This window comes from Physeter macrocephalus, chromosome 1 (genome assembly GCF_002837175.3).
Source record: "Physeter macrocephalus isolate SW-GA chromosome 1, ASM283717v5, whole genome shotgun sequence".
Taxonomy (NCBI): Eukaryota; Metazoa; Chordata; class Mammalia; order Artiodactyla; family Physeteridae; genus Physeter; species Physeter macrocephalus.
Genome location: NC_041214.2, coordinates 64,290,222 through 64,302,464, shown reverse-complemented (window position 1 = coordinate 64,302,464; position 12,243 = coordinate 64,290,222). Strand labels below are relative to the sequence as shown.

General features: G+C 40.9%; 1 protein-coding gene across 2 annotated transcripts in view; it reads left to right on the top strand.

The window, feature by feature from the left end:
• The first annotated feature begins 2,100 nt into the window (after positions 1-2,100).
• Positions 2,101-12,243, top strand: part of SLC2A2 (solute carrier family 2 member 2) — a 29,881-nt gene continuing 19,738 nt past the window's right edge. Inside the window, exons 1-2 of one of the 2 annotated variants that reach the window (XM_007100806.2) lie at positions 2,101-2,115; positions 9,219-9,311. In XM_007100806.2, the coding sequence (XP_007100868.1) occupies positions 2,101-2,115; positions 9,219-9,311 (108 nt within the window). Of the gene's footprint in view, positions 2,116-9,218; positions 9,312-12,243 lie in introns of those variants that run through there. The other variant, XM_007100807.1, reaches the window with a different exon arrangement.

The following is a 12,243-nucleotide window of genomic DNA, read 5'->3' as shown; positions in this document are numbered from 1 at the left end:
ATTGGTCGTGTGCATCACCAGCTGAAACTGGAGCAGAAAGCCAGGAGCCGGCTATGCACTAACGGCAGCGCGGCTACCTGGGGTCTTTAAATTCTGATTTCAAAACTGCTCCCCAAAGCTTGACTCTGCAAGGGAGAGTACCTTATGTTATGATTCAATGGGTTAATCCATGTAAAGAGCTGAGAGCAGCACCTGGCACTAAACAAGAACTCAATAAAGATTAACTATCTTTGTTAGTAGTATTCATTCATGCCTTTCCACTAAGAAATTACTGTATTGCTGTTTATGGTTACATTTCTCTCTCCTTATGCATTATGAGCTCCAAAGTGTCTATTTATATCATGCATCTCAGAGCCTGGGACTGTGCTGGGCTCAATAAAAGTTTGTGATTTGGGGCTTCCCTGGTGGCGCAGTGGTTGCGCGTCCGCCTGCCGATGCAGGGGAACCGGGTTCGCGCCCCGGTCTGGGAGGATCCCACGTGCCGCGGAGCGGCTGGGCCCGTGGGCCATGGCCGCTGAGCCTGCGCGTCCGGAGCCGGTGCTCCACAGCGGGAGAGGCCACAGCAGGGGGAGGCCCGCATACCACAAAAAAAAAGTTTGTGATTTGAATTGAATGATACTTGCATTACCTTGCAGAAGTGATACAAATGAAAAGAGTGGGGAATAAAAGGCAAATGAAATCTGAGCCTCCTTTACCTCCTCATTCTGTTTCTTCATAACACCCCTCATTTATGGGGCTGTTCGTTACATCTTCCCTGCTGGACATTGGTTCCAGCTGAGCCTCAGTGGAACCAGTAACACGGTTTGCCAGGCACAGTTCAAGCTCAACCAGTTTTGATGTCACCTGCCTCCCACCCGCCCAAGACTGGACATGGTAGAGGATGTGCAGACGGTCACAAGCCCAAGCCCCGGGAGATTTATTTGAGAGCTCCACTACTGCCTCCTTCAGGTGCCTCTTGACATACACAGAACCAGTAACTAAAACAGCAAAAACAAGAGCAACAAACACTCCCGTCGCGGAGCACAGGCTCCGGACGCGCAGGCCCAGCGGCCATGGCTCACGGGCCCAGCCGCTCCGCGGCACGCGGGATCCTCCCAGACCGGGGCGCGAACCCGGCTCCCCCGCATCGGCAGGCGGACGCGCAACCACTGCGCCACCAGGGAAGCCCCAAGCTCAACCAGTTTTGATGTCACCTGCCTCCCACCCGCCCAAGACTGGACATGGTAGAGGATGTGCAGACGGTCACAAGCCCAAGCCCCGGGAGATTTATTTGAGAGCTCCACTACTGCCTCCTTCAGGTGCCTCTTGACATACACAGAACCAGTAACTAAAACAGCAAAAACAAGAGCAACAAACATTTGCTGAGCACCTATTATTCACCATGCTAAACACTTTCATATATTACCACATTTAACCCAACCAATAAACAAAGTGTATATTCTGTTATTTTCATTCTACCAGGTGAAAAAACTAAGGCACAGAAAAGTCACAATGAGGCAATGTTTAAGGTCACAACACCAGTAAAATGGTGAGATTCAAACCCAAGTTCCTGACTCTCCAAACGCATTCAGGTAACCACTCAAGCCTACAGTGACCTCTGGCCACACAGTCCAGCTCTGAAGCACAAGCATCACAGTACTGTTTCTCTGCAGGGCAGTGCATGTGCCTCCCACGCCCCTGTCTTTCTTTTCCCCACAGCATAGCATGGCAGCCCAGCTTCTCTCATTTTCGACAAAAGACCCCAAAGATTTCTTTTTTCACCTGCCCCTGGTTACTGCCCCATTTAGAACATGCCTTAAAACATGACTGCCTCTGGTTTCTACCTTACACCTAAGGGACCTGCTCCCATTTTCTTTCCTGGGGGAACAAAGGCATTGAAGCCACAAGTCACAGAGGCAAAGCATTTATTGATTGGATTCTCATCAATATTCGCCCTCTGCCCAAGATTAGACTTGGCCTCATGCCTTCTTTGCCTGGCTCCTCCTACTCTAATGTATAACTAGTCTCAGGAAGCTGGAGGAGGACAGTCAGGGACTGGCCACTGTATCTGCCACACTCACTACAGGACCGGGAATTAAGAGGAGGACTCCAACCCACAAAATGACAGAAGATAAGGTACAGTCGTATTATGTCCATTTGAGGACATGAATAGGGAAATCTGTTGAAGTCAGTGAGCATATTGAGGATTTGGGGGATGTTGGGTGTAGCTATCACAGATCAAAGCTACTTCTCTTGGCCGATAGTTTGGCTGCTAGAAAAATCATATTTTTTATTCAATAATTGGGATTTTAAGAATATTTGCTCTCTTTTCTGACTCGTCTGTGTAATGTTTTCTCGAGTGGTACTACATAACCATATTACGGAAGGAATGTGCAAAAAAAGGCATATTAACCCAAATCTAACTAATTGTGAAACTGATCTGAAATCTTCAAAAATATCAATATTTGAAAAACAAGGGGTAGAGGCCTGTTTTAGATTAAAGGAGACTAAGAAGAACTGATGACCAAATGCAACAAGTGATCTTAGATGGTGGAAGGAAGAAGAAAACAGCTCTAAGGGACAATATGGGGATAGTGAGAAATTTTGAAAATGGTATATTAGATAATGTTTTATAACTATTACATTCTTGGATATGATAATGGTATTGTAATTATGTAGGAGAATGTCTTTGTTCTTAGTGAGTACATGCTGAAGTATTTAGGAGTGAAGTGACACAAGTATCTGCTACTTATTTTCAAGTGATTCAGCCAGAACAACACACACACACACACACACACACACACACATATACACACACAGACACACACACAGAGAGAGTTAAACAAATGTGGTAAAGGTTAACCATTGGTGAACACAGGTGAAGGTTATGGAGTGTTCACTGCACTACTCTTTCAACTTCTCTGTAGATATACTTTTCAAAATAAAAACTTGGAAATAAAAAGGGTATAGTGCTGTTGCTGTCTTCTAAGTATCCCCCAACCAAATGCACCCACCTCTGCACACAATCATACAAGTAGGTAAATGCGTGTTAGAGTAGGACCTCTAAGTTCTGATCTGGTGTAACTTACTCTGCTGAGCCATCTTTCATGTCAGTAAGTTACAAGGCTAGGAACACAGGCTTTGCAGTCAGAGGCCTGGATTTGGAGTGTGCTGATACTACTTACCTGCTGTGATACTGGGGTTAAGTTATTTAACTGGCCTATCCACTAATTGAGATTTTAAGGATAGTTTCCCTGTTTTCTGACGAGTCTGTGTGATTTTCTCAAGTGCTTTTCTCTATTGCAACAAATTAAGAACACATTGGGATATAACATAAGGATATAGTATGGGATATACAGGGATTATAATAGTTCTCTACTGTATGAGAGTAATTAAATGAGATAATATTGGAGAAACTCAGATGACAAACATTTTAATGTCAATAGTTATGTATTTATAATTTAAGGAATAACTAGGATTTCATGATTTCCTATAACAGCCCAGTATACAGCTAAAGTAGTTAAAACTTTAAAAATAGTATAAAGACAAATATTAAGTTAATAACTATACAGACGGTATGTAGATTTGGCAAAAATTATGAAGGTAGTGTTCAGACAACTGGAGTTTGGTAGATATTGCAAAAAGAGAGGGGCTTAACCACAGTGCCTGGCACATAGGCTATGATCAAGTTTCACATAGAGCTATCCTTAGGGGCCTTTAGAAATTGTGTTGTAGTACTTCTCTTGAGAATTAAGGAATTGCCTAAAAAGGGAGCCCAGAAAGAATGAGAACTGATGTAAAGCACAATGGTATAGCTTTGTAAAACCACCCAGACTTTGAAAGAAGTGAACTAAGCGTGAGACTGAGGGTTAGGAGACCTGGGTTCTCACTCTGGATATACCCAGTAATGCACTGTATAATTCAAAAGACTTGGACTCCGATTCTTCAACTGAAAAAAGAAGAGATTAGCCTAGAATCCATTGCTCTCAAAGGTTCCTTTCAGCTTGAAAATTCTATGGCTTGAGAAGCTCCTGGACTTTTCCAAAGTTGGGTGCAAGATTGCCTTTGGGTTGGTGTACATAGTATTTTGTAGAGGAAAGAGTACAGGCTCTGCTCCCTACCTAGTTAATCAATAGATGCTGAAAATCTTCCTTTTTGTTTAGCAGTGGCAGTTTAAGATGAGCTCTGGTTTCCAATACAAGAGTATCTGTTATTCATCAGCTATGTGTGTTGGGCGTACCACTTAATCTCTGAGCCCTGGTTTCCTCACCTGTAAAATGGGGATAATTTCATGTACTTTGCAGTAGTGTTGTGAAGATTATTGGTGATTTCTAAAAATTTGACAGGTGGTTGTTTGGCAAGAGTGATAAATGAGATGATAATGATGTGATTAAAGATCAGTTGTTTTTCAGTCCTTTCACTATTTATAGGAAGACCACAGTATGTATCTCATTCAGCCTTTATAACAATTCTATGCATTAACTATTATTATACCCATTTGCGGGGTAAAGAAACTGAGATTTGGGGATGTTAAGGGCCTAGCTGGGACTCTTCCAGGTTTTCTGACTCCCAAGCCTGCTTGTTTTTCCTGATAGACTCCATCTGATTTCTAAGCCACAAAATAAACACCACATTTGTTTTATGTTAAGTTTCAGCCACTTGCCCATTCTACTCTTCTACATTTATCCAGCAGCATATTTTTAATTGGATATAGAACATAGTTTCTTTAACTTAAAATTATTAAGCTCCAAATGAAGACAGTCTTTCTAAAAGTGCATGCTTAATACCTTGTTGCCTATGAAGAAGTTGAGAGAAAAGGCTTGAATATCTTCTGCCACTTGGTGGATATATGGCCTTTAGATGAGTTCATTACCCTTTCCATATCATTACCTTTTCCCATAAGTAAAATGGTATAATAATTTCCACCTACAAGGTTGTTGAGAGAACAGGCAAACCATTTAGAACACAGAGCCTGGACAAGAGTAAGTTCCTCTCTAAGTTCTCACTGTTTTCACTAGCTCCTATGTACCTATCCTTGAGTTAACGTCTTGGATATTAGATTGAATGAATGGAGGTTAATGGGCCAATTCAAACTTAGTTGTTTAGTAGTTTTCAGAAATTCTCCCTCTCGTAAACAAAACTTTCTCTGACCAAGTCTAACCACAAAGAAGGTTAACCAGAAATGTTATCTCTTTTTATTTCACAATGGAAAAAGAAATGATGGGAAACAAAGAGCCAGCTCAAAATGGAGTTCAGAGAGGGAAGTCAAACCTGAAAATAAGAGGTACAAAACAAAAACAAAAAAGAAAATGCAATCAAACAGTTCCAGAGACTTTGATATTTGGTATGATCACTTTGGTTGGGAATTCAAGTGGCCTGCTTAAAATAAATGAGATTGCTCCTTATCTGACCAACTGGATGAAATTTCTATCTCAAGGAGTTAAAGTGGGGAACTGCAGGCCATGGGTAGCAGCACCAGAGCCAATGCTGAAAAAGAAGCCAGGAAGACCAGAGGACAAAGACTTTAAGAACACCCTAAGATTTCTAAATGTTTAAAACCTCTCTTATCTCCTTCACAGTGGCTTTTTTGTTTTCCCTGTAATGTGAGAAAGTGATCTTGGGGGCAGCTCCAATATTTCTGTAGTAATGACTTAGAACAATTTAATTGGAAGGTAATGGGACAGGAGTTCCAGAGATCTTCTATGTTTGAAAATTAACTTACATTTTTGTCAAAGCAATGAAGGAACAGCTAACACTGTTGTGACTGAGACTGTCATCTGGAGTGGAAGAGGAAGGCTGATGGAGATTATAGGGGGCCAGATCTGCTGCAGCCACCACCTTCATCCCCAACTTCCATTTCTGTAGCACCGCTGCTCACCATTGCTCACCAGTTGGACTCAAAATAAGAAGAAAGGAACTATATGCTTGTCTGGTGGGGACAGGAAGAGAGAGCCAGCAGAGAGCAGAAGCCCAGGGATGGAGTGGGAGGGGCAGCCACTAAGACACCAAGTGCTGGGAGACTCTGCCACGGAAGAAAAGGAGATGCAGGGATGAAACTGGGCAAGTATATCGTAGCCCTGGGCTTGGTGTTGGGTAGGACCTGAGGTTCTTCTTCAGCTGAGCTACAGATGAGCAGTTGAGTAGCCTTTGTTTGCCCTTTTTGATTTTCATCAGAAACCTCACAAAAGCTTTTTATGGGTGTGTGAGGAAGGAGGGGATTTGTGTGGTGAGTGGTGGGAAAATGGAAAATGCACTTGGAACTGGTCGGTGTCTGGTGATTTGCTTCAGCGTCACAACCGGCAAATCCTATAAATATGTGCACTCTTAGTTTTTTTTTTTCAATTTAGAAAGATTAGGATCCTAGAGTTTCAGACCTGTTCGGCTTGTGAATGTTTGTTTCTGATCAATGAGAAATGCAAGATAACCAAGTAATTAAAAGCGTAAGTTCTGGATCCAAATCATTATTCTATCAATACAAGTTACTGGCTGTAAGACTTTAACTAGTCTAGTTATCTATAAAATAGGGATACTAATGGTACTGTGTGGTTGGCAGAAGAATGGTCCTCAAAAGATGTCCACAACCTTGTCCCCAGAACCTGTGACTATGTTACCTCACATAGTAAAAAGGGCTTTACAAATGTCATTACCGTTATGGACCTTGAGGTAGGGAGATTCTGGCTATGAAGATGGAGGAAGGGCATGAGTAATCAAGGAATGCTGTAAAGCTGGGAATGGCCCTTGCTTTACAGCTAGCACAGACCCTGGTCCTTCAACCACAAGGAACTAAATTCTATCATCAACCCAAATTTTCCCTTACATCCTCCAGAAAGGAACACAGCTTGCCAACACCTTACTTTTAGTCTGATGAGACTAGTGTCAGACTTCTGATCTACAAAAACTGTAAAATAACAAATTTGTGTTATTTAAGCCACTGCTTTGTTTGGTAATTTGTAATAGCAACAAGAGAAAACTATTACAGGTAAATGACATAATACACATACAGCCGTGAATGGCATGCAGTAGGCAAAATAATCAGTTTTAGGCATTGAAGCTGTGTTTGCATGGCACCTGACATCAGATTGTCCGGACTGTAGTAATGGAGATTATCCAGAAGGGGGTTAAAGCCTGCTTAAGGCGCTTCTTGGTCCCCTCATTACTAATGATGCTATCTGTAAACGGGATGAAATTCTCTGTCCTTGGAAACAGCTTAAAGGGAAAAAGGGTTTAAGGAGAAATCACCAACCAAGTGAATGGAACCTCATCTTAGCTTTGGCTGCCTGAGCCACTGCGTTTTAGATGTCTCCAGTTCCATTTTAGAGGATAATTCAAAGTCTCTGGTAATCCCACACACCATAACCATACCGTGTGTGTGTATTTGTGTGTGCAAGTGCTCGCACATGTGCGCTTTTTACATATATTTTATTTATAATTCTTTTACTATTGATTATTAATAAATAACTATATATGTATATATGATTTATAGCTAATAAATACAAATGTGAATTATATAATTATATGATATATAAGATATTATATATATGCTTCATAGTTATATGATATTATACGGTTCTTTGGATATATATATATATATCATATTAGCATATGATTTGATGTCTTGTCAAAGGTCAGCTTTGATGTCTTGTCTTTCAGGGAACAAAGTTACTGGGAGGGAAAGTCTATATAGGTGCCACCTGCAATTAATTCTGAATTAGTAGAAAGAGAGGGAACATACAGATTCCCAATCCTCACCCCAGAGATTCCAATCCACTAGTAGATCTGAGGTGAGCCCCAGGAAGCTACACATGTAATAAGCTCTTCACGTAAAGTCTGGTTTTAGGACCACTAGACAGTAACTTCAAGGGCTCTCAGGGTGGTACTGTGATAATACTTTGTTGATGATGACACTGTGAAATTTCTGATCTCCCGCTTAATTGGGGAATAAGGAGGTCTGGTTAATTAGCTATTCTTCATACTGGAGTAGGGGGCTTTACAATTATTTGCCAATTTAGAGAAAAACTGAAGATTATATAGGGAAAGTGGCTTGGGTCACATACCTACTAAGTATCAGAGTGGGAACTAAATGCTGTGTTGATATGACTCATTCATTCATTCAACAAAGTTCCTACTATATCTCATGTCATTTACTTTAAAATTTCAAATTACATAATTATACATGAAATATTTTCCTTATAAAATGGTTAATAATATAAATAAAAGAAAAATACTCTTTTACCCCACCTCTCCAATCTCACATTCCTCCTCAAAGGTCATCCTTTTGTTATTTGTTCTTCAAGAAAGTATTCTATGAATTACATAAAACACACACAAATCAAATAACACTTAGGTTTAAGTCTTTTTAAAAAAATAATGAGATTTCACAATTTCCTTTGTCACTTAACAAGTCAATATATAACACTCACATTATTCTAACTGCTGCATAATGTGTTGCATGTATCATGATGTATTTGAATCTATTTGGCCATTCCACTGAATGACATTTAGGTTCTTTCCACAATTCTTGCTATAACATGCACAAAAATGCGTCAAATATCCTTATATGTGACTCTCTGTGCATGATATGATTTCTCTAAGAGGGATAGACATATAATTATAAGTCGAAAGGGATGGATGCTCTGCCACTTTCTACAGTTTTTTGTAGCTGCTTGAAGTTGGGGAGAAAATAATATCCCTTGATTCACAACTCTAGGTTCAACAAGCTGCAGATCCTGAAAAGTATTTTACCTAGATGTTGATGTGGATTGTGATGCCTCTTAGATGAGCTTTGAGGTGTTTCTGTATCATGGCAATGTCCAGGAGAGCTCCCTATCTCTTTGTTACTGGTGTCTTATCTGACTTTTCAATGATTTTTAAAATTTTATTTTAAAACTGTTTTGATCTTGGCAGTGTCCTTTAGTCAGCAGCAATTCTAGTTCACAGTCCTGATTTTGAAGCTTAAAAGAATATATACACATATATATATATATGGAAAAGGATGTCTGGTTCCTCCCCTGGACGAAGCTGTCCCAGATTTTTGCTGCTTTAGCAGTGTAAGGGAAATGAAAGGTGCCCACAGTCCCATATGAATGAGCCCTGCCAGGAGCATAGGGCACACAGTGAATGAGTATCAAGGGGCAAGAACCAGCCAGTGGAGCCTGTCAGAAGTCCAGGCTGCAGAGTGATGGGACGATGATAACTGGAATTGCCTGGTGTTTCCCAGCCCTGTGTTTCATTCCCCACAGGTCACCAGGACCTTGGTTTTTACTGTCTTCACTGCCGTGCTGGGTTCCTTCCAGTTTGGATATGACATTGGCGTGATCAATGCACCTCAACAGGCAAGTGAAACAGGCACAAGTTCTCTTTTTGGCAATTTCTATCAGTGACAGAAAGGTATCTGCTCTGCATCCAGAGAGATAAGGTGTGTCCACGCAGGGAACACGGGATAATCCTGGTCTTCTGTCAGGTTCCACACACGTGGTTCCAAGGCTGATAACTTGGCCTTGACTCCTCACTTTAAAACCCTCACAGAAAAAGAAAGAGTAATAAATAATCCTTGATCTCTGATTCAGCTATTCGCTGAGCTCACAGAAAACTCCAGCTAGAATACCACGTGCCTAAGGATTTTTTTTTAAAAAAAAAAACTTAAGAGCTGATTGAAGCAACATTCAGAGCTCCCAGACGCACAGATGGAAATGCCAGGGAATAAGAGGAAACAATGGAAGGGTAGGGTTGTTTCGGTGCACAAACATGTATTTAGCACCAACTCACTGTGCGTCAGGCACTAACATACGCTCTCCCCCAGTTGACTCGCCCAACAACATTATTATGCCCATTTCTTGTCCAGATCAAAACATTTTGGAACCCTGCGGGGGTGGGGGGTAGGCAGGGGAGGGGATAGAATTGGATGAAGGAGGTCAAAGGTACAAACTTCCAGGTATAGGATAAATAAGCACTAGGGATGTAAGGTACAACATGACAGATACAATTAACACTGCTGTATGTTATATATGAAAGTTTTTGAGACAGTAAATCCTGAGTTCTCATCATAAGAAAAAACAAGACAAACAAGCAAACAAAAAACACTTAGGAGCCCTAACACTAACAAGATTCTAGTCCTTCCCCCTACTCCTGTCTCCCATAGGTGATCCAAAGTAAAATAACACAAAACTTTTAAATAGTAGTTAGGAAGGCCAACAAAGTTTGGGTTTTCTCCATGTTGACTATTTGAATGGGTTTTTAAAAAAATATTGAATAATTTCTATCATTTTTCTCATTTACTTTATGCATCCCTACTCTGGTTTCCAGTGAATAGACAGGAGAAGGGTGTCATTTTTCTCAGATCCCACAGCTTGTAAGTGGGGAAAACAGGACTTCGTTTCCTCTGCTCTGAATCAGACTGTCAGGTCATTTAGGGTGGGACTGATGTCTTATTCTTCTTCCTAGCACCAGTGCCAAGCACAATGATTGATGTAAACGATAAAGCATTTAGTGAATGAAGAAGAGAGAGAGAAAGAGACAGAGAGAGAGAGAAGAGAAGCTAGGGGAAGGGGTGGCATAAGGTGATGGTACAAGCATTTGTTCGGTGCCTTCTATGAATCCATCATATTTCGTCTGCTTCTCTTACGACACCGGACTCCAAGGAAAATGTAAGCGACTACAGGGTGTGAACGTGTGAAATGTGTACTTGCCACAGTCCATCTGCTGAAAAGGGTTGCTCCTTCAACTAAAAGATGTGCTCTGGTTAGGTACCACATAGCATCATGAGTGTGGCAGCCCTTGCCAAGGCTGAGAGACTTAGGGAATAACTCTGGGGGCCATATTATTTTTTCTGTGGGTGTTGACAACACATGCTAATTTAACAGGATTCTTGAAATTTGGAATTGGTAGAACCTTTTCTCTTCTTGTGGGAGAACTTTTCAAATCCTTATTTAAAGCATCCTCTTCAGTCTTGGAGGGAAAATTAATCTAAGGTTTCCCCTCTTCCAGTCCAAGTCCTAGATCCAGACCTAAACACAGAGATCCCCCACCGGCATCCAGCTTAGTGCTCTCTCTATAACCCCTTCCTGCTGTATGAAAAGAGCTGCTTAAACACTATTATGTAAGAAGAGTCATTCAGGCCCATTTGTTTTTATTAGCAGAATGACATTTGGAATTATTTTAGGGTATTTTAAAGTCACACTTTTTTTACGAGTATGAAAACTATGCATGCCTGTTGCAGAAAGTTTTAGAAGACAAAAATTCATGATTATTCATGTAGAGCAAACTGCTGAGAACATTTGGGATATTTCCTTTCGGCCTTTCTTCTGTGTATGTTATCCATATAGAGTGGCCTTCCATGAGGTAAATGTCTGGATCAGACTTCTTTTATTGTAAGAGGATATCATTCTCTCCCTCATCAGCTGATTTTACCACATAGGACTTTGCCCAGGACTGGCAACCTAGGGCAGCTGCATTCCAGGTCCTTGTCAGAGGTCCTCCCAGCTCACTGCTGCTGCATAGTGACCAAATCATCAAGAGGAATGACACGGAAGGAAGAGAGCCTGAAGGATGTGCCCTTACTCGATTGAAGAGAGCCTGAAGGATGTGCCCTTACTCGATTGAAGAGAGCCGGAAGGATGTGCCCTTACTCGATTGAAGAGAGCCTGAAGGATGTGCCTTTACTTGATTATACTTTTGTTTGATCTTTACCTCTACTGAAACACATTATAAAATATGGCACTGTGAAATCTAGATTTAAACATTATTTATTCTGTTACATACTGAACTCTGTGAGGGCCCATACAGGAAACTTCCTTCAGGTCTCAATACCTTCTCAGGTACTACTGAGTTGTTTTTGATCTTCAGAATTCACCAGTATATATGACTGTTTTCCTCTCTTTTCACTGGCTGCTAGGAAGCTTACTCATAAATTTAGAGCTCACCTAAAGCAAGGATACAGCACCTAGTGTTTCAATTTGTATACCAACTTTATTTTTGGCCTCATCTTTCCCAATCTTTATTCTTATACCTACTTTTATGTTTCTATTAAAATATTTACAGAAGCCAATTTAAATCCTGCTATGCAGGGGTAACAGTGGAGTGAAAATATACCTTTTCAACCTGCAGGATATTTTCAATTTGGATAGTTGCCAACCTTTAAAACTTGAAGAATTTTACATAAAAATCCAGATTTCTGGCTTCCCTTTAAAAATTAAAGGTCACCAATAGACATTTCTCCAAAGAAGATATAGATTGCCAACAAATACATGAAAGGATGCTCAACATCAC